This window comes from Hyperoodon ampullatus (assembly GCF_949752795.1).
Source record: "Hyperoodon ampullatus genome assembly, chromosome: 4".
Classification (NCBI taxonomy): Eukaryota; Metazoa; Chordata; class Mammalia; order Artiodactyla; family Ziphiidae; genus Hyperoodon; species Hyperoodon ampullatus.
Genome location: NC_136917.1, coordinates 137,453,145 through 137,480,102, shown reverse-complemented (window position 1 = coordinate 137,480,102; position 26,958 = coordinate 137,453,145). Strand labels below are relative to the sequence as shown.

At 35.3% G+C, this 26,958-nt stretch overlaps 1 protein-coding gene across 1 annotated transcript in view; it reads left to right on the top strand.

Annotated features, from left to right (window-relative positions):
- The window catches only part of PARP8 (poly(ADP-ribose) polymerase family member 8), a gene marked incomplete at both ends in the record, with an annotated part of 176,683 nt that overhangs the window by 127,427 nt on the left and 22,298 nt on the right, over positions 1–26,958 (top strand). Inside the window, 7 exon segments of the mRNA XM_079702728.1 lie at positions 2,603–2,728; positions 3,243–3,807; positions 5,439–5,489; positions 5,595–5,690; positions 17,857–17,949; positions 24,820–24,945; positions 26,193–26,258. Coding sequence (XP_079558854.1) covers positions 2,603–2,728; positions 3,243–3,807; positions 5,439–5,489; positions 5,595–5,690; positions 17,857–17,949; positions 24,820–24,945; positions 26,193–26,258 — 1,123 coding nt within the window.

Here is a 26,958-nt window from a genome sequence, read left to right as displayed (position 1 = left end):
GATCAGCCTTGAATAGGGTATCCGTCAATCAAAGGCTAAGCATATCACTGACTATGGAAATAATCTTAAACTGTGTGTGACTTGATGTTGATCAAACTTAAGTTGTTTTTAAAAGGAAAAAAATTACATTGTAAATCTCCAACATTGCCTGAAGTACGTACAAACATAAAGTATGGTGTAAATTCTTCATATGTTGAGTTCACATTTATAACACAAAATTCAATTTATAACTGATGTGCAAATCAAAATAAAACACTCAAATTTCAGATTAATATACTAATTTAATTTGATGGATGGTGTCATTTTGCTGAAGCTATTTCACCACCACAGTTTGAACACAGTACTGACTACTGTAGTGCCCATTTCAGCATGTAGAAGATCATCATGTTACCCACATGTATTCCCTTTCTCTTTCTGAACTACCCTGGAAGCTTTGTTCACATAGCTGGCTGTGACATCATCTGGTCTTCGGTTGATGTGAATGTATAATTTACCTTGAAGTCTTTTTCCCTTCTTTTATCGTCAGCCAATGGCAATTATAGTAGTTCTTCTTAGTGAAGCACAGACTCAGACACCAGGGCGAGCCCTGAAATCTCTCGGTGGCTCTCTATTATAAGGGGCCAGTCGTTATACCAAATGTGCTCATGTGTATATTTCAGATCACAATTGAAATGAAACACTATATTGAATTTCTTATAGGAGGTAGTTAACTCCTCCCTTTCGAATCCAAGAACAGGTAGGGATTTGGGTATGCAAGTTTCAGAATTACTAGTTTTAGATGTTGAAGTCACACTTTAGAATGCCAATGTAATATGAAAGTGGGACCAATTTTAGCTCTTTTACTTGTTATTTTTTGTTCCAGTTAGCCTATCAAGAATCAGAGAAGCACTTGCTTGGTTTCTTAGGGAATGGTACACAGGAATGGCAATTTTTCATAGGAGGAAAAGAATCTGAATCTGCTTGGTACAAAGGGTGGTGTCACTGGAGATTTCAGGTTAAGTACAAGGGAAAATGATGACCTTAATAGTACTGTTACATTGAAATCTTGATGAAATCTTGGGAGAAAAAAACCTTCAAAAATTAAGTGGAAAATAAGAACTTTCCCTTGTCCTGAGCTCTAGGGAGAATTTACTGCAAATTTGGAATCATGCATCACTGACTGCAGCTTTACCCCCTTCTTCCTCACTACCTCTACAGCTAAAATGACCACAAATAATTACACGTTTCCTCTGAATTCATCTAAGCTAGCTCACTGAAGTTTGGGGTAGTTAGTCTGAGTGATGTAGTTTCTGGCGATCTGAGTTAATGTGGTGAGACCTGAAGGATCTCAAGAAAATAATAACTGGCCTAGTGCTAAGAGTCACAGCTGCCCCTTTTGAATAACATACGTTAACATAGGTCTCTCCGTGTTGGATAACATAGGTGTTACAGCTCTGCTGCTTACTATCCTGGCTAACTTGGACAGATTTCATTTCCTTACCTTACTTGTGAAATGTGTGGAAGGAGAAAAAAAACCTGTATATAAAGTTCCTCTTTCACACCCTGCTGTATTGTAAATAGTAGATATTGGTACCATTTTCCTGGTCCAAAAGCAATCTGTGTTAGAAACAACTGAAAAGAGCAGGAAAGCAGGACCTGCTGAGTTGACTTGGGAAAGAAAATCAAAATGTTTAATTTACTGCGCATGATGTTTAATTGTAAAATTTTGCCTCTACTTAAATATCAGCCTTAAGGGACTCTCCTCCGTTGTCACTGGAGGGATGGGATCCAGAGAAGCTGTCACAGCCTGAGACCCTTCTCAGAAAACAAGGCTGTGTCTTTCTTAAATCCACAGTTGACGTTCTAGATATTCTTTATCACAAAACAGTGATGCCATGGTCTTGACTTAGAAACTATTGAGATCAGAAGTTACCAGATTCCTGCCTTAGGATAGGAACTAAAAATTCTTAGAGGCTCACCATCTTTTAAAAAACCAGCACATTTTAAAGTGAATGGCAAAAAAATAAATAAATAAAAATAAAGTGAATGGCGGCTGTGCTGAACGTAAAACTTGCTGACCTCCTAATTCTCCATAGAGTCTATTTTGCATGGCTTACTTTTGTTTACGATTTTATAGTTTCATTTTGTTTTCCTTTTCATGAAGAAAAATACATAAGCAAATCACGGAGAAGGAAAAGAACTTTACTTGTATCTTAATAAATCATAATTACTAACAAAACATTTTTTAAAACCTGTGTTGCTGGCACCAACAAAATAATTCAGACTTTTCTTTTGCCACCTCAGCTAAAGGTGTTGATCCTAAAGGCCATCCTTATAAATCTCTTTATATCCTTATTCTTTTATCAACTTCTTAATTGTTTGTATTTTTAATAATGTCACAGTAATTAATTAATTATTAATTATAACACAGTAAAATCACAGAAATTTTCTATAGGATGCTTTCCTACACAAGAAGACATCTTGTATGGTTCAAAATTAAACTCTGCCTAATTACCATGCATTTATTTTCCTTTGATAAATACATTCTCTACATAATCCATACAGAAATATGATATTAAATTACCTTGGAACTGTGATGACAAACTTACCTTTGGTTTGACAGAATCATGCAGACATTTGTTACACAGCAGTGGAAACAGAGCAAAGAAAAATCCAGTTGCCTGCACAATAAGAAGCTGTCAGAGAAGAAAGTGAAGTCTCCCCTGCATCTATTTTCTACCTTGCGCAGGTGGGTAACAGACGTCTTTCCATCGTCTTCCTAAACTCTGCACCTGTGATATTCCATGGTTATTTAATTCAAGCATTCTTGCTACAGTCTTGGCATCTGTTTATTTTCTTTATGACTTTAAAGAACAGACCAAGTTACATCCATTCCATCAAAAAACACAGATACTCATTTCTGTGTTTTGAGTTTGTGTTTCCTTTGCATGGGTTAAATTTACTAAAATTACATTTTTTGGTTTCTAATCACATAGAGTTTTCCCTACCAAAATTAGTCCTTTGGGATAAGTAGGAGGAAAAACAAACAAACAAACAAACTGGATAAACCTTTTCTGCTTTCCAGGAAACATAGAATTCAGTCCCTGTGATCTTTCCATACATATTTGGTTTCAATTTTGGCTGGATAAACTGGATTAAAAAGACATGGTGTTTGTAACAGAGTTGAGTTGATTGAGCCCGACAAGTGTTCTCCATGGTCTGTTGCACTCATGATTCGCCCTGTTAATTGTTGCATTTTGAAGGTCGCCAAGTTATCCTCCCCCTGGTTGCGGAAAAAGCAAATCCAAACTGAAATCGGAGCAAGACGGGATCTCCAAGACGCATAAGCTGCTGCGGAGGACTTGTTCCAGCACAGTCAAGACGGAGGACGTGTGCGCCCCGAAGCCACACAGGACCTTCGGTCGCTCGCTGTCCAGCGACCCCCGGGCTGAGCAGGCGGTGACGACCATTAAGTCACACAAACTCTTGAACCGTCCCTGCCCTGCAGCCGCAAAGCAGGAGGACTGCCTCGCTCTCAAGTCGCACAAACTCTTGACTCGCTCTTGTTCTGGAGACCCGCGCTGTGAGCACAACGCCAGCCTGAAGCCTCACAAACTGCTAAGCAGGTCTTATTCCAGTAACCTCAGAATGGAAGAATTATATGGACTCAAGAATCACAAGTTGCTCAGCAAGTCTTACTCCAGTGCCCCCAAGTCATCCAAAACGGAGCTTTTCAAGGAACCCAACGCAGAGGGCCGGAGGCTCTCTCTTACCTCAGGGCTCATTGGTATCTTAACTCCATCATCATCTTCATCTTCCCAGCCTGCTGTGCGTACATATTTTCATCTTGAGTTCTTAAATGTCAGCTAAGGGGCAGTAGAGGGTTTTGTTAGTTTGTTTGTTTTGTAAGATCTGGTAAAGGAAAGAAGCACAATTTTGTTTATGTTTTTTAAAATTTACAATTTTTTTTTCTTTTGGATGTTATTTTGCATACCAGACATTTGCAACTGGTACTGGAATGTTCATTTTGATTCTGAAAAAATAAATGTGGCTGTCAATTTGAGGTCCAGGCCAGAGTCCTGTCACGGGAATGAATGCTACTAAAAATGGAAGGAAGTCCATTGGATTCACAAAGCCTGTCCTTTTAAGCAAGCATAACATTTCTAATGTTTTATTAAGTAGGTTTATCTAATCTCTGGTTTTCTCACAAAAGTAGTGGAGCTCAGAGTTTGTCTAATAATTTTTTTTTAGAATAAAAATGGTTGATGTTTTATTTTATTTATTTATTTCTAATAATTAAGAAGGGCGTCCTTCCTATTGTATATAAGAGGACAACTTTGCCCATGAACTTGTGGAGAGAAGTAACAGTTACAGCTGTATCCCTGAGCCTGACTTAAAGCCGCTCTCAGTGTCTACTTTATGAAACTGAAGTCACTTTGTCCTGAAGCTGTTTTGCATGGGGAGACGGGCCTGGGAGGTGACTGTATTAAAGCTTAAGTACTTTGGGTGGTATTTATTGGGAGTCAGTCTTACACAAAGTTTACCTCTAGAGTAATCAGCATTATAGCCAGTTGCAGATAAAGAAACAGACCTATCTTATGTATATTAATTACATAAAATAATTGACCAAAAGTTTTGTTTGCTTTTAGTAAATTTGTGTTTGTGTGTGTTAGGGAGGAACATATTTAACTCTTTAGCTATTAATACAGATATGCCAAGCAACAGATGAAACTGAAAAGAAATAAGAGGATACATTTTCAGAAAGTTGTGGTGCTCTTGTATAGATTTATTTCTAAAATTACATTGTAAATTATACCATGAAATTTTATTTGTGTTAAGAAAATGTATGTGAGTATGTTGGTAATTTTAGGTGGATATCCCCAAAACCCATTTCTTCTCAAAACTAAGTATTAAAGACATACAGAAAAGTAATTATGTCAGAGTTACATAGTAGAAAGTTTCCCATGGTTAGTTTCACCTAAGAAAGATAATTTCGGATATTCTGTAAAAGAAAATGTCTTAATGTCCTCCTGTATGATTAAGCCTAATACAGTAGTTTAGTATTGTACCCCTTACAGCAGCTGTCTAGTACGTCTTTGGAGAAATAATTCTATCTGATTGTGAAATGAGATTGAAATAATCTAAATGAGGAAGTGGGAGCAATCAGTGATAAGTAATAGAGGCAACGAGTTTTTGTGATCATTTAAAGATGCCACTCATTTTTATTAGGAGATCAGAAATTAAGAATGCTGCTCACTTAGTTTAAACAAAGATTACAATAGTAATGAAGGAAAGTGCATTATAATAAATTCTAAAATCTCGATGTCATAATCAGTGATTTAATTCACATTACAGGTGATCTTAGATCACATCTGTATTCACTGCTGCAAAAGTAAAAGGCTATAATTTATATATTTTCCTAATTAAAAAATTATTTTCTTCTACTTTGCTTTTTATAGCCAAATGGTGCCAAATGTATTCCAATACGAGACCGTGGCTTCCTAGTGCAGGTATGAGCCAAGCCTCCATCCGTTGTAGAAATAGTTTAGCCTTTAGTGGGTTTTCAAATCCTTCATGAACTTGACTTAATTCTTTCTCTTTATTGTCTTATTCAGACAATTGAGTTTGCTGAACAGCGGATCCCTGTGTTGAATGAATACTGTGTGGTTTGTGATGAACCACATGTGTTTCAAAATGGCCCAATGCTTAGGGTAAGTTCTCACTGGTGGAATGTCAGTTTAGAATATAAATGAAGAGGGTTAAGATATAAAAATAAATAAGTAAATAACTGCCTTTGCAGTAAGCACTCTCTATTGAGCCAATTACGTAATACACAAAGTCATATAATTTTGACAAATGAGTCAGTATTTCTAAAGGAGTCTGTGAAAGATCAAGCTGTTTCATATTAGCAAAATGTTTCTTATTTCTCACATGTGCTTATTTATCACTTCAGTGTTTATTCATCTATATCTATATCCATCTATATCAATATGTATATATATGTAAACTTGTAAACACTGTTTTTTCAAAACAGCACAATTTAAAGATAGTTAATACAGGGAGTAGAAGGTAGTCCTTGTTCCAGTTAGAAGAAGTATATAGTAGAATCTGGAGAATTAGAGTAAAGATTTCAAAAAAATGCCAACTCACTGACACATTTATGGCATTATTAAAGGAGTATGGAAATAAGAATCAAAGTATAAGTGGTATTTTTTGGGGAGAATTACCTAATTCAAAAGTTTTTTTTGCAATTTTTTTATTGAGATAAAATTTGTATAAATATGCAATTCACTATTTGAATGTGTACAATTCAGTGGTTTTTATTGCATTCACAATGTTGTGCAACCGTTACTACTAATTCCAGAACATTTCTATTATCCCAAAAAAGAAACCCTATGAAAGTTAGTAATCACTCCCAATTTTCCCCGCACCTCATCCCCTGGCAACCACTAATATATTTTCTGTCTCTATGAATTTGCCTGTTTTAGACATCTCATATAGAAGGACATTAAATATAAGTTATACATTATGTGGCCATTTGGTTTTGGCTTCTTACATTAAATATAAGTTATACATTATGTGGCCATTTGGTTTTGGCTTCTTTCACTTAGTAAAATGTTTTTGAGGTTCATCTGTGTAGCATGTCTCAGAACTTTATTCCTTTTTATGGTGGAATAAGACTACATTATATGGATATGTGACTTTTGTTCATCCATTCTTCAGTTAATGGAATTGCTGGGACATATGTTAATGCTACTTAACAGTTTCAGGAACTACCAAACTATTTTTGACAGTGACTGTACCACTATATTCCTACCAGCAGTGTATGATGGTTCCAGTTTGTCCACATCTTCACCAGCGCTTGTTATTTGCCTCTTTTTTTCCCCAATTATAGCCATCCTAGCATTCATGAAGTGGTATCTCATTGTGATTTTGATTTGCCCCTCCCTAATGACTAATGATTTGAGCATCTCTTCATGTGCTTATTGGCTATTTGTATATCTTCTTTGGAGAAATATCTGTTTAAATCCTTTGCCCATTTTTTATTTGGGTTATTTGTCTTTAGTGAGTTGTAAGAGTTCTTTATGTATTCTGAATACTAGATCATTGTTAGAGATATGATTTGCAAATATTTTCTCCTATTTTCTTTTTCTTGATAGTGTCCTGTGACACACAAGTTTTTAATTTTAATGGAATCCAAATTTCAGTTGAACCATTGCCTAATCCAAGGTCACAAAGATTTATACCTATATTTCCTTCAAAGAGTTTATAGTTTATATCTTACATTTAAGACATTGATCCTTTTTGAGTTAATTTTTGCTTATGGTGTGAGGTTGCTGTCCAGATTCATTCTCTTGCATGTAGATATCTAGTTGTCTAAGTACCATTTGTTGAAAAGACTCTTCTTCCCCAATTAAATGATCTTGTCTCTCTTGTTGAAAATGATTTGACCATAGATGTTTTGATTTACTGGTCAACTCTTAATTTTACTCCACTGATTTGTATGTCAGTCCTTATACCTGTACTATACTGTCTTGATTAACTGTAGCTTTGTAGTGAGTTTGAAATGAAGAAGTGTGAGTCCTCCAACTTTTTTTTTTTATAATATTGGATCCCTTGCATTTCCATATGAATTCTAGGGTCCGCTTATCTGCCAAAAAGGCAAATGGAATTTTGATAGGGTTTGCTTTGGGTCTGTAGGTCAATTTGGGAAGTATTGCCATCTTAATATTAATCCTTCCAATCCACGAATGCAGGGTATCATTCCATTTATCTAGATCTTTTAAAATTTCTTTTTACACTGTTTTTTAGTTTCATTGTTCAAGTCTTGCACATCCTTGGATAAATTTATCTTTAAGTAGTTTATTCTTTTTGATGCTGTTGCCACTTCTAATCAACATTGTACTGGAGGTTCTAGCCAGGCAATTAAGAAGAGAAGAATAATAGAATGTATCCATATTGGACAGGAAAAACTAAAGCAATCTGTTTGCAGATGACTTGAGCACTGTGTGCCAGGCACACTGTGTAGACATTTTGCATACTGCTTCCTTATTTGATTTTCACAAAACTCTGTGGTTTAGGTATTTTTGTGCCCATGGTGCAAATAAGGGGGTTAAGATTCAAAGAAGTAAGAAGATTTATTTAGCTTCACCCAGCTATATGAGTGGAAGCTGAACTTTGAACCTGATTTTGTCTGACTTCAAAACTGCATCACAAACATTTATTGAAGGCTTTATGAGTATAACACACCATACTAGATTCTGTTGCACTTTTTAAGAGAGATTTCTCCTGTCCTTAGGAATATATGTTTGAAAAGATGAATTGCAAAGCCTAGAAATAGGTAATTTTATTAGAAATTTTTTTGTATTTCAAGATTTATACTTTAAAAAACATATATAATATCCATTTATGACCATAACCACTGTCAAGCTTTATGATATATTGGTTTCATTTTATTTGTTTATGGGAAACATATAAAAGAGTTTTTTCTTGCCACCCAAATGCTATTTTTTGACAGTCAGTTATTCCTCTCAAAGAGATATATTGTTATTCTGAAACCCAACTTAAACTAAATCAGAATTTATTAAATATTTGTGCAAGATTGTTATTTTTAGTCAATACATGGAAATGTATAGTTACGATGAGAGGAAAGAGGATCCTTTAACCATTGTCAGTTTATCCCAGTAAGGAGGCCTGTTTTTACTTTGTCATTGTGCATCTGTGGATCTTGATTTATTTCTTGATCCATGGCAATGACATTTTCCTTGCCATAGATAATAGTAATGTTATTAATGGCATAAGCTTTTTGAGTGCTTTTTATGTAATCATGTTTTTGAAGTGCCTTATATGGATTATCTTATTTAATCTTATTTAACCCTATTAGGCAGGTATTAATACTGTCCCTGCTCTATAGATGAGGAAAAGAGTAATTTTTTTAATGTCACACTGCTAGTAAGTAATAGGGACAGGATTCAAACCCTGGCAGAATGGCACCAAGGCCATGGTTCTTAATCATGATGCTATTCTTTTTTTTTTTTTTTTTTTTTTGCGGTATGCGGGCCTCTCACTGCTGTGGCCTCTCCCGTTGCGGAGCACAGTCTCCAGACGCGCAGACTCAGCGGCCATGGCTCACGGGCCCAGCCGCTCCGCGGCATGTGGGATCTTCCCGGACCGGGGCATGAACCCGCGTCTCCTGCATCGGCAGGCGTACTCTCAACCGCTGTGCCACCAGGGAAGCCCTCATGATGTTACTCTTGACTTATGTGCCTGAATTAACTACTTTTATGTCCTGGAAATTCACCACACATATTGTTGGGAGTTTACTCTTTACAGTTTAATTGCTGTCAGTTCATTCCTATAATAGGTGATAGAAATATCATAGTTGATGTTAGTATTCTCTTTGCCTTGCTTCAAGTTCTGTTTTACTTTATCTTTCTGCACCAATGAAGTTTGCTGTCTCTTTCTAGAAATGGAAATGCTTTTGTAAACAAGAGAGAAAACGTTTTCTAAATAAATATAGCTAGTTATCAGGAGGTTTTATGTTGCTTCAATTCAGACTGATATCTAAGGAAATCAGAAAACTTACTTTGGTTTCTTAAATAGTAAGATAAGTGACATATGAAATCAGATCAGGAAATGAAAATAGAGAAACATCTCATATTCAAAGGAAGAAAAGTAAACAAAACTACCTCCCTGTTCTGTTAAACAGATATTTCACCTAAATCAGGTATATATTCATTTTTTCTCTCTCTCTCTTATATTTACATCGCAGTATGTTTTACTATAATTTCAATAATGTACATAGTGTATAATTTCAATAAGGTATAACAATTATTACAAATATAATGTTCAGCCCATATAACACATTAAAAACTGCAGTAAATCCTAGAGCTATAAAGAGGATAAGTCATAGCCCCATAGGGTGATTAAATAGGTTCGATAAAAGTCGATTTCCATAGATTTCTCTGCCTAATGTTTATTACATTTGTGAGATCTTTCTCCGTCAAAATTCAAATTGTTTCTTATATTTTGTCTCTTTTCTTCAAGGCTGATTGTTTTTCAAATGACATAAGTCCCCTTTTACCCCTATTTCCCAAAAGTCCTAAAATTTTACTCACTCCTTTCCTATTCTGCCACTTTACTCAGAGGTCTAAGCATGTCACACTTTTGCAACATCAAGAACTACTTATTTAGAAATACCACAATGCTCTGATTTTCTCTTTTGCTTATAAAGGTTATAAATATCACTCTCAGGTGTGAGTCCTGACATGCAGTACTGTGGATCTGCATAAAACTCACATTCTCAAGAGGGTTGTTCAGAGTCCCAGAATTTCAGTTCGGCAGTACAGTCTGCATTGTGATCAGAAAACCAAACCACTGGTTCTCCACGTTTTGGAATCAGCTAGAGCGTTAATGTGCTAGACTGTCTTGGAGATGCTTTAAAATGTTGATTTTGGTCTTCAAGTGTGTTGGCAAAACAAGAAAACAAGGATTTACTGCCAAAATCACCACTGCTTTTTTTTTTTTTGCGGCACGCGGGCCTCTCACTGTTGTGGCCTCTCCCGTTGCAGAGCACAGGCTCCGGACGCGCAGGCTCAGAGGCCATGGCTCACGGGTCTAGCCGCTCCGCGGCATGTGGGATCTTCCCAGACCGGGGCACGAACCCGTGTCCCCTTCCACTGCTTTTATCAGCCTATAAATTCCTAGTGCCCTTGCCTTTTTGTTAGGGTCACTTTAAACACCCAATTCTTGGATCAATGCAGGTGCTTGTCTTCTTCTTTGAACCTTGTACGTGAGTTGCTGAATCCTGTTGGAAAAAACCACTCATGTGGTTGTGTGGCTTAGTATCCCTACAAAGTTGGAACTTTGTCAGTGATACTGGAGGCTCATTCTCTGTGTCCCTTGTTAACAGACTTTTCCTGTTTCTCACTTCAGTATGTGATGTGGGAATTATGATTTCATTTTCTTCTCCTGCTGTGTGAAAATGTCCCACATTACTTGCTGTGAATTACCAGGCCTGAGATTCTACGTCACCTCTTGAGAATAATGCTCTTTCCTACTAAAGCAAGGTCAGAGAAACCTGCGAGTCTAATAATTTTGTGGTCCAGTCTTGCTGTGGACCATAGACAAATGTTGGTAACTAAGGTTCTTATTTTCAGAGTGAAAATTAACAATACCCAGCTATAATTTGGTCATAGTATAAGACACTGCCATGACCATTTTTTTGGAAACTGACTGTTTGGGTCAACCTGGGTATGTCCCATTTTACCTTGAGGAAAACAGGTAGGTCTTCTTGTATTAAGGTCTGATGTTAAAGAATGGATGAAAAAGCATAGCCTATTTTCTCGCTGCTCCCCCTCAACGCATTTTGTAGAAGTTAACATTTCAAGTCCTGAAATAAAGGCTAAACTAAATAATTATGCCAAAAAACTTTCAGTTCAAAACTATAATTACTTTTACATCCAAATTGAGCAGAAATTGGTTTTAATGTTCAAACAACTTTAGTTTTATCAGACAATGGGGATCACCATGTATATTGGGGACTAACCAGGCCTGATCCTATTTTATTGTGGATCTGTCTTGATCTCTGTGGGATTCCTGTCTTTCTTAATGGACAGTAAATCTTTCCCTACCCCAAATGTGTCTGTCTTCCAAACCATGAAAAGCACCCAAAGTACTGACTATAAAACTGGAAACACAGAGAATTAAAGGCATGTAGGTTTTGTGTTTCCAGTAGATATTCTTAATTATTCTCATGTTTTCAACACTTGTTTTTAAATTATGAAGTTGTATTTACATGGTTCATTTCTTTTTTAGCAAGACATAGTGTAGCAACAAATTAAGAATTTTGATAAACTGTGGGTATGAAAGTAAAAATACCACTTCATGATATGCTTCAATGAAAATTCTTATTAAACACTAATTTTGTATATACATTGGGTTAAAACAAGTAGAAGAGACAGCTTATCCAGGTTACCTAATACTATTAATATTTAAACAGCTCTGTATACCTCAGGGAGATTTTATAAACCATATCTCACTTGGTTCTCTTTCTCACTTAGTCCTTTTATCAACCTGGTGAACTAGATCTGATTTTATCCCTGTTTTATAGCTAGGAGAACTGAACTGTGCACATATGCTCCAACTGGAACAGTATCCACTTTTATCTGTTTTATATATTGGGCTTACATGAAATATTGTGTTTGAAAAAAAAGACCATGGCAAAAAAAGGTTTGAAAACCACTCACCTACACTGTGCTATATATAAATACATAGCTAGATTCTCTTGAGTTGTGTCATTTCTATTTTCAGTAGGAAGTAATTTAAATTCATTGAAAACACAAAGTTTCTAAAGTGCAGTTAGTTTCTAAAATATTCTTTAGGGCTTAAAGCCATTTTTTTAAACATGTTTTTACTGCTCACATTTAAATAGCTTTGATTCAAATAAAATTAAAAACGTATTCATCTTAGCTTAAAAATTTCTAAAATGAATCTTAACTTAGGGACATATAAAGTTCCCCATGTTTTTAAATGGTGCACAATGAATATTATATTGCAGATATATTATGTATGTTATGTGTAATGGCAGGAGGGAATTGAAATGGTTTTGCAGATTACGTTATAGGGACTGATTTTTTTGAAGGCAATATAATAGTATAACATTAAGAATAGATAATATTTTATAAATTGAAACTAATAGATTTATTGTAAACTTGAATTAGTAAATAATGTACATTTGAGGTGATATTTAGGCATACATACTTTGTATTAAAGTGTTTAATAAAACACACAATTTCACTTATCTAGCAATAGCTATTCAATGACTACATTTTATTTTGAATTGATGCTGGAGTTTTCTGTGCAAATGATACAGTTATAGCTGAATGTGTTGGGATCACGGTATTGGCTGGCAGTTGGCTCAAGGTGGGAGAATGCTAATTACAGTATAACTGCATATTTTATTAAGGAAAAATGAATCAGTTTCTTTCCTTGAATAGGATGTACTTTCTGTGAGACATCTAATCTTGATTACTTAAAATTTGAGAACTTTCTTTTAGTACGCCATCTTGTGTTGACATTTTGAACTCCTCAAATAAAATGGATAAACATGGGAGAGGATCAGTGATCTACAAAAACTAGTTGGCAAATTGTTATATCAAAATTAAACTCATTTATAGCTTGAATACTCTATAGAATGTTCTAGTAAAAAATGATTGATAGATATAACATTGTTGCTTTAAAAATTCACTGGCATTACTTAGTATGGTGTTATATAGTACATAAATTATTCACAATATTACTACCTCTATAGTTGCTATTTTAAAAAGAAAGGAAGAAACATAGGCAGAACACTCTATGATAAATCACAGCAACATCCTTTTTGACGCACCTCCTAGAGAAATGGAAATAAAAACAAAGTAAACAAATGGGACCTAATGAAAAGGAAAACATAAAAAAGAGGAAAAGACAACCCTCAGAATGGGAGAAAATATTTACAAATGAAGCAACTAACAAAGAATTAATCTCCAAAATTTACAAGCAGCTGATGCAGCTCAATATCAAAAAAACAAACAACCCAATCCAGAAATGGGCAGAAGACCTAAATAGACATTTCTCCAAAGAAGGTATACAGATTGCCAACAAACACATGAAAAGATGCTCAACATCACTAATCATTAGAGAAATGCAAATCAAAACTACAGTGAGGTATCACCTCATACCAGTCAGAATGGCCATCATCAAAAAAATCTACAAACAATATATGCTGGAGAGGGTGTGGAGAAGAGGGAACCCTCTTGCACTGTTGGTGGGAATGTAAATTGATACAGCCACTATAGAGAACAGTATGAAGGTTCCTTAAAAAACTAAAAATAGAACTACCATACGACCCAGCAATCCCACTGCTGGGCATATACCCTGAGAAAACCATAATTCAAAAAGAGTCACATACCACAATGTTCATTGCAGCACTATTTACAATAGCCAGGACATGGAAGCAACCTAAGTGTCCATTGACAGACGAATGGATGAAGAAGATGTGGCACTTATATACAATGGAATATTACTCAGCCATTAAAAGAAATGAAATTGAGATATTTGTAGTGAGGTGGATGGACCTAGAGTCTGTCATACAGAGTGAAGTAAGTCAGAAAGAGAAAAACAAATACTGTATGCTAACACATATACATGGAATCTAAAAAAAAAAAATGGTTCTAAAGAACCTAGGGGCAAGACAGGAATAAAGACACAGAAGTAGAGAATGGACTTGAGGACACAGGGAGGGGGAAGGGTAAGCTGGGACAAAGTGAGAGAGTGGCATGGACATATATACACTACCAAATGTAAAATAGATAGCTAGTGGGAAGCAGCTGCATAGCACAGGGAGATCAGCTCGGTGCTTTGTGACCACCTAGAGGGGTGGGATAGGGAGAGTGGGAGGGAGATGCAAAAGGGAAGAGATATGGGCATATATGTATATGTATAGCTGATTCACTTTGTTATAAAGCAGAAACTAACACACCTTTGTAAAGCAGTTATACTCCAATAAAGATGTTAAAAAAAAAGAACCAGTATAAGAGGAAATTCCAAATGCTAATGAACATGTCTAAAAGGGTTATTCCACGAATAATCAAAGAAATTCATAATAAAGCACTTTCCTTACCAAATAAAAAAAAGGAAGATAAAATTATTTTTATAAGAATGTAATATGTAGTTCTACTTCAAGTTTTTCAGTATGATAGCAAACTTTCTTTTCTCCCCCACAAAAGCAAGTTTTCTATCGTACCTGATTTCCTCCTTCAAACAGTTGCAGTAACAGGATATTCCTAGAAATCAGCCTTACAAATTCCAGTATGGGAAGAAAGGCCACTTTTCAGTGAAAAAAAATGCGGGAAAGAAAAGGGGTGTCTATAAAGTAATTAATCAATAGCTTTACATTAGGAACATATGTTTATTATTTAAAATAATGGGTCAGCTGGTAAGTCCATGTAATTTGGAGATTTAGAGGTTTGAGTATAAACAGATGTGGGAGGGGGATGAAATAGTAATTCAGGAGAAAACATTGAACTGCTGTTGTTCATTTGTTACCCAAGATAAAGACCAGGAGTTCTGGGTGAAATTGGTAAAAAATCATTTGAGACAAAGTCAGGGTGGCACATGAATACCTAGGATTGGCTACAAAGTGTGGTGATAGAATATTCAAATTTCAAAAAATAATCTTCCAAAAAAATTATCTTCCAATCTAGTTTAGCAGAATATTTTATTTCATTTTCATTTATATTGCTTAAGGGAACAATTTGGTACCAAAATGGTAGTTTTTACTTATATTCCCTGAATATGTGTGTGAACACACATACATACATACATATATTTTAGGATGATCACAAAGTAAGTATAATTAATTATCCAGGGTTCAAATAAAAAAATAAAAACCAATCATTACTCATATATACTAAATGAGCCTTATCCTGATATTCAGCTTTGGGATTGATGGATTTTAGTCATAAAAAATTGTATGGTTATTTGGCAGTAGTATTATCAAAAACAAAGTACCTTCTGTGTCTCTGTGTACTTCCTCAGTGAACTTTGGGTGTCTGGTAGAGTACACATATTAATTCCTATGGCCCTTTATGATTTCCAAGGTTTATGTTACCCGGGTTTTTGTTTGTTTATAGTTTCACTATCCTCAGACACCAATACAGTGTTTGACACTATAGTAAATATGCAATAAAATGGTTGATATTATTATTTCAGACCATACCATGCTCCCCTAAAGTAAACAAAAGAAACAACCCAATGTCAGCGGGGGAGGTTGAGGAGGAAACATACATGCACATACACATGAAAAAATAGATTAAGAATAGGTTAAATGGTAAAGTAAAAGAAAAAGTAGAAATTGAACAGTCTGCTCTAAGTATATCCAAATATATGCAGCAGTATGTATCACTTGAGGCTGGATGAAGAATTGTTTCCAATTAGTTTCCTATCATAGGTAGTTTTTCTTGATGTTTCTGAAATAGAATCAAACTGTCCTTTTAAGGCTGACAAAGGAAATATATCAATTTATTTGTTTTGAAAATTCTCTTTGGGGAATGTCAATCAGAAATCTTTGTGTGATTGGTCATGCTTTTTGTCTGCAAAGCTACCATGTGGGCCTATTCTGAACATAAAGGATGCTCAGAATGGGGCCATCCTTCCCCACTAGTTAAGCAGTAGATGAAACTGTCCTCTGAAATGAGTGAACATAGGAGCAATGGCACTAACAAATGCGTCTGTCTGCTGTGCCGGGCACCACAGGCTGCATCATGTTAGGCCTCATCAGCTACCTAATGCAATGTAACTTGGGAGATAAGATAAATCAGACAGATGACACTGTATCAGATTTGAAAGATGAGAGCTCTTCCAAAGCAATTGCAGAGTGTATATTTCAGAGCTGTTGACTCTAGGACATTAATGAAGTCAAAAGTCTTTCAGCTATTTCTTCCAGAGAAAATTACCTAGGAAGAAATGGAATTCTCCTTTTTATATTTGTTTTACACAGCTTTGTGGTTTAATTAGTATATCACCAGCTTAGGTATCTGCTTTTTTTTAGTGCATCTCATGTGCAAATGTGTATTAAGCAGGCGAGATGGATTTTCCAATTAAAGGATATTTTCATCTATTGCTAAATCATTCCAAGTGCAAGTGCCTAAAACTAACTAAAATGAATTTTTTAATCATATTTGTGACTGTATCAATAAATGATTATTTACTAATTGTTACCTAAATTTAGACATTTAATTCTTTAAAATGATATTTCTTCCCTTTTCCCCCATCCAGTTTTATTGAGATATAAGTGACATACAGCACTGTATAAGTTTAAGGTGTACAGCACAATGATTTGTCTTACATGCATCATGAAATGATTACTACAATAAGTTAATGAATATGCATCATTTCATATTAATGGAAAATAAAATAACAAGAGAAAAGTATTTTTTCCTTGTGATGAGAACTCTACAATTTACTCTCTTAACTTTCACATACACCAGTGTTAATTATATTAATTATGTTGTACATTATATTCCTAGTAGTTATTTATCTTATAATTAGAAGTTTGTACCTTTTGACCACCTTCCTCCAATTCCCCTTCCCCCCACCCCTCCACCTCTGGTAACGGCAAATCTGATTTCTTTTACTACAAATTTGTTTGTTTTTGAAGTATAATTGACCTACATACAACACTTTGTTAGTTCCTTGTGCACAACATAGTGATTTGAAATTTCTATACATTATAAAATGATCACCATGGTAAGTCTAGTTACCATCTGTCACCATACAAAGATACTGCATTATTATTGACTACCTTCCCCACACTCTACATTTCATCCTTGTGACTCATTTATTTGGTAACTGGAAGTTTGTACCTCCTAATCTCTCTCACCTATTTCTCTCATCCTACCACCTACCTCCCTTCTGGCAACCACCTGTTTGTTCTCTGTATCTATGACTCTGTTTAGATTTTGTTATGTTTGTTCATTTGTTTCTTTTTTTAGATGCATGTAAGTGAAATCATACAGCATTTGTCTTTCTCTGTTTGATTTATTTCAGTTAGCATAATGCCCTCGAGGTCCATCCATGTTCTCACAAATGGCAATATTTCATTCTTTTTTATGGCTGAGTGATATTCCATTGTATTTATACATATACCACATCTTTATCCATTCATCTGTCAATGGGCACTTAGGTAGCTTCCACATCTAGGCTATTGTAAATAATATTTCTTTTTAATATTCTAAAACTTTGCATTTTCTATTTATTATAAAGAATGTCATACATTTAATTTAGGAATTGGAGGATGGGGAAAAAATGTTGAATTGATTACCCTTTCTTTTGTAGCCTACTGTGTGTGAACGAGAGCTGTGTGTATTTGCTTTTCAAACCCTGGGAGTAATGAATGAAGCTGCTGATGAAATAGCAACTGGAGCTCAGGTAGTAACACGTGATACTAACTATTCTATATTTTTATTTGAAAAGTTTATTCTGATCCACTAGCTAACTTTACCCTTCTTTGGGATGAATTTTTGATAGTTTCTTGATAGATTAAGAAAGCAAACCAGCATTTGATATTTCTAGATAGAAACTAAATTTTGCCAACTTTATCTAATGTGTGTTTTTTGTCCTTTTGCAATTGCCAAGAGGAGAAGTTAAACCAACTTTAATTGTTTGAAAAATAATTACGTTTCTTTCTTATATGGTGAAATTGAGATACTGAAACCCTTGCACTTGCATTATGTAATGTTTATTTGTAAAGTTATAGTGCCATAAAATGGAAGCCAATTTATTTTTAAAACTTAGGTGAAAAGATAATGGACGGAACATGTAATAAAAAGAGAGCATTCAGTTTTACAATAGCAATGTTTATGACATAGGAAGAAAAATATAAAAACAAAGGAACAACTTGAAAGTAGAGAAGCATCCCATGTTTCTGGAAAGGAAAAAAATCAGTTGTAAAGATGCCAAAATTTATTACTTCATGCAATGTCATTAAAATTTCAACTAGTTTTTGTTCATTTATGGAACCTGACTGAAATACTAATAAATAGATGAGAAAAAAATTACAGAAAAACAAAAAATAATGAGTGTTAATTAAGTGAGGCTAGACCAACCAAATACAAAACCATATTATGTAATCCTATGATATTTTGAAAAAATATAGTACTGGCAAAGAGTAGAATGTCAGATTATCCCCAAAATAGGTCAAGTTATAAATACATCTAATACATATTAAAGGAGGTATCACATCATGTTGTAAAATAAAAATGGTTTAGAGAAGGTGGGAACAAATGACTTGCAACATGGGGGGGGGAACAGGTTATCTCTTTATGCTGTGTGCAAAAACAAATTCCAAATGGCTTAAAGAATAGTTTTGTTTAAAAGTATTATACCCACACTAGAGGAGGGTCGAATTAAGCATGAACAGCCTAGGTAGGGCCTCAGGTTCATGAATTTATGCAGATACAAAAAATCATAAAGAAAAATATCAACAGTACTGAGTCCATACATACTTCACATTTTCTACTTGAAAAAATAGTGAACACTAAGAGCTAACACACTTATGAAAAAGTGTGTTTCGCTACAAACTTAATTATAGAGAAGCTTATAAAAATTGAGACAAAAAACATGAAGATCATCACAAATTAATAGAGGAAATGAATGCACAATTCACAAATATGGACCTATAGTTAGTAAAGAAACATGAGAAAATACTTAGTCTCACTAAAAATCAAAGGAAGCTAAATGTAAAAGAATTGTATAAAATTCACAAAGATGGGTGGGAAGAATGATCATACAACAGACATCTGGTCATTCTTTTTTTTTTTTTTTTTTTTTTTTTGTGGTACACGGGCCTCTCACTGTTGTGGCCTCCCCCGTTGCAGAGCACAGGCTCTGGACGCTCAGGCTCAGCGGCCATGGCTCACAGGCCCAGCCGCTCCGCGGCATGTGGGATCTTCCCGGACCGGGGCACGAACCCATGTCCCCTGCATCAGCAGGCGGACTCTCAACCACTGCACCACCAGGGAAGCCCTGGTCATTCTTATAGTAAGTATCAAATGCCTGCTATGGCACAGGCAGTACACTAGACTAAGGTACAACAGTTAACACAGACAGCCCATGCCTTCTGGATTTAGACTCCCTTAACCTTGTTATTTCACTGATTAACTAGACTGAGATGCATCCACTTGATGAAATTTTAAGGACCATATTTGTGATGTAATGAGTTATAAATGAAAATAACACAAACAGAGCATTGATCATATGCGATGTGAAAAATGATTCCATGATTAAAATAAATTTCAAAAATGCTGCTTAATATTACCCCTATACCCAATGTGCACAAATTTGCATACTAAAAGCTCTGAGAATCCCTAAAACTGAAGAAAATGACTAGCCTATAATTAGAGGGTTTCTCAAATGTATCTATCCATGGTGAGTCTTTATCTCTTTTTAAAAATGGTAACGTTTTTCTCATCCCTTGAAACTAATATTGCTCAAAAAAAGGTACTTTAATATATAATATTTATAGCTATGTAAAAATAAACTTTACACAGGTGTGTGTATGAGTGTACATATGCACATATATGTATATTTACATGGGTATGTGTGTATATATATATATATATATATATAATTTTTCAAGTAGTATAGTTAATATTTATGCATTTTACTGGAAGTAAAGTATCCCGCATACAATTTGAAAAGGGAAGGAAGTAAAGCCTAGGAATAAGGAATAATTGATTAGAAGGAAAACTAACATATTAACAGTAGGCTAGGTTGAAAGAATAATAGGTGCTTTTTTCCCTCTTACTATAGATATATCTCTAAAAATAATGGTTCTTAAAGTGAAATTACTTTTGGATTATATAATGATAGTAACAAGGCACAAATACTCGATCAGATCAATTCAGTGATTCAACTCTAAAGATCAGTATCCAAAAAACTCAGAGAATTTAGTGATTCTACTCCAAAGTCAATGCGGAATATTCTTTTCACCACTTTAAAGGAGATACCCCAATATTCTGGTTATAATCCTAGAGATTACATGGAAATGGATTCCTTTTCTAAATAAAAACTATATCTCTGTAGCCTTGCTGCATCAGTTGACTCCTGCATTTTTAGTGGTGCTCTGAGGAGCTCTGGAGGTTGCAGGAACATTCTTTAGAGGGGTCTGCAGGAGGCTGGGCTGCGATGAGAGCGTCTCAGCAGCTGGGATCCCAGGCCTCCGAGTACTGCTTTAACCAGAACAGCAGCTCCATTTTATTCTTTTATGTTTTGGGGCTCTCATATACAATTTTCTTTAAAAAAAAAAGAAAAGATAAAAGGAATTACTCTTGAAATGTTGGAAGGCCATTAGTCTACAATTTTAAATTCACTTCTTTTCCAGAATACATTGTACATCATTTTACTCTGTGGAAAAATCAGCATATGTAAATAGAGTACAAATCCAAATAGTGGAACATAAACCTTTCTTTGTTCAAAGATTCTGAATGCTAACTCCTATAACAGATAAACCATAAAATTAAAGTGACTTAAGATGGTAGGCTTTTATTTCTAACTCACACAACTGTTCAGTTAGAATGTTTGTTGGGCAACTGTGTGATCACTGAGGGAACAGGATTCCGTCCACCACATGAGTCTGCTGTCTTCAATACTGGCATACAGTAGAGGGGAAGGGAGAAAAGGGGGGAAAGAGCGCCTGTTTCTTCATCAGCTCAGCCCCTTTCCACTTTCTGTCCATTGGTTAAAACTAGTCTTATGGCCTGACTTAAACAAAAGGGGTAGAAATTGTCGCTTGCGGTGCAGTTGCTTCCAGGCAGTAGTAGCCCTATACCTTGAAAGCAAGGAGTATGAAACTTCGGGGGACAGCAAGGAATTTTGCCAGGGTAGTTACACTGTTTCTTTTCAGTTAGGTTAAGACATATATTAACAAAAATATTCTGTTAACTAACTTCTTTACCCCTACATCCATTATTTTCATTATAATTTACTTAAGTCCACTAGTGAAATTATTGGCAAAACAATGCATTTGCTTTTTTTGGTAGTTTTGATTGTTTTGAAGCTTTGGGCACAAGGTTTTTAATTAAAGTATTTGATTGAAAGGGGAACATTGTTCAGGTTATTTTGTATCCATTTGTGCCTTTCTTGTTGTAGTAAAAAACACATAATGTAAAATTTACTATATTAATCATTTTTAAGTGCACAGTTCAGTAGTGTTGAGTATATTCTCATTGTTGTGAAACAGATTTCCATAACTTTTTCATTTGCAGAAGTGAAACTCTATACCTGTTGAAAAACTCCCATTTTCTCCCTACCCCCATCCCTGGCAACCACCATTCTACTTTCTGTTTCTGTGAATTCTATTACTTTAGATTCTTCACAAGTGTAGGCATATAGTATTTGACTTTTTGTGACCGGCTTATTTCACTTAGCATAATATGTCCTCATGGTTCATCCATTTTGTAACAGGTGGCAGACTTTTCCTTCTTTAGGGTGAATAGTATTTCATTATATGTGGATACCACATTTTGTTTATCCATTCACCCGTCAATGGATATTTTGGTTGCTTTCACCTCTTGGCTGTTGTGGATAATACTGCTGTGAACATGGGTGTGCAAACATCTCTTCAAGATCCTTCTTTCAATTCTTTTGGATATATACCCAGAAGTGGGATTGTCACTTACAGCAGGAGCATATGGAATTTCTACTGTTAGGTTTTTAGAGGAACCTCCATACTGTTTTCCATAGTGGTTACACCATTTTACAATCCCATCAACAATGCACAAGGGCACAAATTTCTCCAGGTGCTCAACAACACTTTATTTTCTGTTTTTTTGATAGTAGCCATCCTAATGGTTGTGAGGTGATAACTCATTGTGGTTTTTATTTGCATTTCTCTGATGACTAGTGATGTTGAGTATCTTTTCATATGCTTTTTGCCCATTTGTATATATGGCTTCTTAAAAGAAATGTCTATTCAGTTCTTTTGCCCATGTTAAAATTGTTATATGATTTTTTATTGTCGAGTTATAGGAGTTCTTTATGTATTCTGGATATTAACCTCTTATCAGATAAATTATTTGCAAATATTTTCTCCCATTCCATGTTGTTTTTTCACTCTCTTGATTTTGTTCTTTGATGCATAAAAGTTTGATATAGTCCTATTGTCAATTTTTGTTTTTCTTGCCTATGGCTTTGGTGTTATATCTAAAAAATCACTGCCAGATCCAATGTCATAAAACTTCCCCGCTTTCTTGTAGGAATTTTACAGTTTAAGGTTTTATGTTTACATTTTTATTCTCTTTTGATTTAATTTTTGTGTGTGGTGTAAGATAAGGGTCCAGCTTCATTCTGCTGCATGCGTATATCCAGTTTTCCCACCCTCATTTGTAGAAAAGACTGTCTTTTCCCCATTGAGTGGTCTTGGCACCCTTGTCAAAGATCATTTGATCATACATACATGAAGGGTATGTATTTTTACAAAGCTTCAAATGCATACTATGACATATAATTTTTTAAGGTACTTATAAGATCGTACCAATTCATGGCCCCAAAAGTTTCAAAAAAGGCTCTTTTATGTTACTGATGATTCTTTCTCAGGATTCTTGCTTGGGTTTTACTATATTAGGAGACCAGATAATGCTGAAAACAATTTGTATCTGGGTTACGGTGTATCTTTTTGGGTAGAAGGAGTATGAGTATGGGAGAGGAAAACAAAAAGGAGGTTTTTAATTTGTCTTTATTATTATTATCTGTTGCTTGGAATCCAATTTATTGCAAACGCCCACACACATAAATGGAATAGTGTGGTAGAAACATATTAGCTGTTTCAGTTCTACTGTTTTCTGAGTAAGTCTTGTGGGTATCTATGTCTGTGTACTTTGGAATGTGTTACTTATAGATCCTATACCTGATGGCTTGAGTGTTGCTAATTATTTTAGGTCACTGGAAATTCTGGATGCTGTGATTGGGTGGATGTGTTTTGTGAGTATACACACAACAGAGTGAGCCCTACTGTCACTAGGTCACAATATCCCCTTGTTAACCATAAGAATCAAAAATTGTCCTACTCTTACTGTGCATTTTTTATTTTTATTTTTTATTTTTATTTTTTGCGGTATGCGGGCCTCTCACTGCTGTGGCCTCTCCCGTTGCGGAGCACAGGCTCCAGACGCGCAGGCTCAGCGGCCATGGCTCACAGGCCCAGCCGCTCCGCGGCATGTGGGATCTTCCCAGACCTGGGCACGAACCCGTGTCCCCTGCATCAGCGGGCGGACTCTCAACCACTGCCCCACCAGGGAAGCCCTACTGTGCATTTTTTAAATGCCTGTTTCAAAACTTTCTGGAAATATCTTTCCCTATAAAGATTAAGTCAGCTGCTTCCTATGAAGTCTCTTGTCTTTACCCTATAGGTATGTCCGTTCTGATGAGCTCTCTCCGTTTAGACGGTATCGGCTTTCTTGATTCAGTTGCTAGAGCTTGTTGTTTTGGGGAACTGGGGAGGGGAGCCACACTCTTAACTGCTCTGTCGCTCTGCCTCTTAGCGAATTGTGCGAAGGAGTCATAGACGCGCATAGGAATAAAGCCATCTTATTTAACGAATCAGAGGACATTATTAGCCTTTGTCAGAGGAGAGTAGGAAGAAGTAAGATGGGGTCAGGAGATTTACTGTCCTTGGGGCATGTCAGATTTATTCTCTGCAGTTTCCTTCCCTCGGAATGCTTTCTCCCCAGATAGTCACGTCTCCATCTCCCACTTCATTCAGGTCTCTGTTGAAACGTCACCACATTTCCTGGCCACGCTAAAACAGTCCCCCCTACTGCCTAAGTCTCTAATGCCAGCTTTATTTTTATAGCATTTAACACTGCCAGACACTATATGTCTTTAACTGATTTTTCAGCACATCTTCTCCATTGAAAGGAAAAGTTCACGAGACCTTTTCAAGGACCTGCCTTGTTCATTGTCTTTCCACAGAACCTAAAACAATGTTAGCACGTATTATGTGTTAATGACAAAGACATGTTAAAGACAGATATGAAGACGATGAGTAGTTGGAACCACACATATTAGTTACTTTAATATGTGTTACTTTAAATAACACATATTAAAGTAACTTTAAATATTAGTTACTTTAAATTAATAGTCAGGTTTGGTCAAATTTGATCTAAAGACACAAATTACAGATTTCAGAGATTGCTAGCCATCCTGAATCTTTCCTAATTAACTACCATGAGAGGGAGAAACAATGGCAAAGCATTTGATAAAACCTGAAGGATAGTAACTATCTTATGTATGTATTTCAAGGTGGTAGATCTACTAGTATCCATGTGTAGGTCCGCATTGGAATCTCCTAGAAAAGTTGTCATTTTCGAGCCATATCCTTCTGTGGTAGATCCTAACAATCCTCAGATGCTGGCCTTCAACCCAAGGGTAAGTAGTTATCCTAGCACGTCAATCACAAGTTTCCTTTAACAATAATTGAGATTTTAATCTCATTAGCTTTCTTCTTTCTTAGCTAAATTACTGTCTCATCATATCCATGACCTGTCACGAACTCTGTATCCATTTAGCAAATATGATTCTTTTTCCACAAATTTGATTTACTTCCACCTTGTCTTTCATGTATCCTGTTACTTCTCCTCTCCTTTTCTCCTTTAAAATCATTTTCCTAACTTCGCCTTCATGAAACTAGACCCATTTAATCCCCTCAAATACTTTACACATCCCATCTGCATGGAAGGTAGGTAAATAACTATAATAAATTGGTTTATAATGGTCAACATGATTATTTTAATTTCATCATATATTTTTTGAGATTCTAACTTATGTGATCTCATTTTAATTTTAAGGATCATGGGTAAAGGGACAAATTTTCCCTTTTCTTTTGTATTTTTATTTCATCCTCTCTTGCCCTCCCCTCTCTCCCTCCCCAGTTATCTGAAGGTTAGTGAAAGTTTATTTCATATTGTTGATCAACTGACATTTCTTGGGAAAACAATCTTATAAATATTCAGGGAAGTTTGGCAGAATTCTTCTGAAATAACATGATTTTCAAATTACATGAGAGCCAAAATTGCCTTAGTTTCTATTACTATTCATCTTGAAATCATTTTATGGAAACAAGGACTCTATAAAATTCTCTTGGAAAAACTTTCCTTCCTTCATAAGTGGCAACAGTGCACATATTTTCAGTGTGCTTAAAAATGAATTATCAGTTGAGTGTATGGTGTCATTTACACACTTACTAATCATACTTGTCTGGTAACAATCTTCCAATCAAAAGGAACTAAATGCAAAATGAAACTGTAAGATTTAAAGTGGATTTTTGTGTTTGAGAAGGATTCTGTGCTTACTTTATTCATCATGGCTTAATTTTTTAAGAATCAGAAGCCTGATATCTTTTTTGTATTTATAGCTTTTCCCCTATAAGCTGAACATCATTTTATGTGTTTACACTAAAACTGGCATTATTTTGTTTTTTCTTCCCTCTGACTCAGTTATAAATCCTATGTCCTTGAGCCATCTTACTAAAGTCCCCCCTTTTGTGTACACAATACAGTCATTACTTTCAAATTGACCCTGATGGAAAATTCAGGTACAGAAATAATATGTCTCTCCAGTAATGTGCAGACTTGCAAAGGCTTATGGTGAATACTGTTTTTCCCCCATTCAAACAGAAGAAGAACTATGATCGAGTAATGAAAGCATTGGACAGCATAACTTCTATTAGAGAAATGACACAAGTAAGTTTATCATCTTGTGGTCTTGTAAAGTTCAGTTCTGCTTGAGTGAAATGATATTTTTAAAATATCTGAGAGTACTGGCCATGTGGTGAAATATAGACTTTTCTATTATATGAGAGTATAATTAAAATCATAAAAAAATGAAAATTGTTTTGTACTAGGATGTTTTAATTAAATTACATCAGTGTTTTGACATGCTACCACTGTGACTTTGGAGGGTAATTGCATAATCATAATCTGAATGCTCGGCTCTCAAACTCAGACAAGAATTTGTTGGAATATCTTAAGGCAAAAGTTAAATCTGGTACCATCTTCCTCGACTGCCCATTTTAATTAATGGTAGTAATTTCAAAACATTTTAATGTTAAAATCAAAACTAATATTCCATCAAATGTAAATTACACATAAATAGTTTAGATGTAACACAGAATCTCAAAAGAACTTTGAAAGACACCAGACTCCTTGAGAGCATGAGTTTATATTTTTGGCCGTTAGGGAAGTTTTTTGGTGGAAGAGTTTGATGAGCAAGGATCAGGGTTTATTATGGAAGTCCAATATATCCCTGGGCTGGAGTCCAGCACTTGGAAAAGCACATCTTATTGAATTATTGAGGCCTTTCCACTGCCAAACACTTGGAGAAATGTTTAAAGCTCATCATTATAAGTAGAAATTAACAATCTAATTGACAATACCACACATT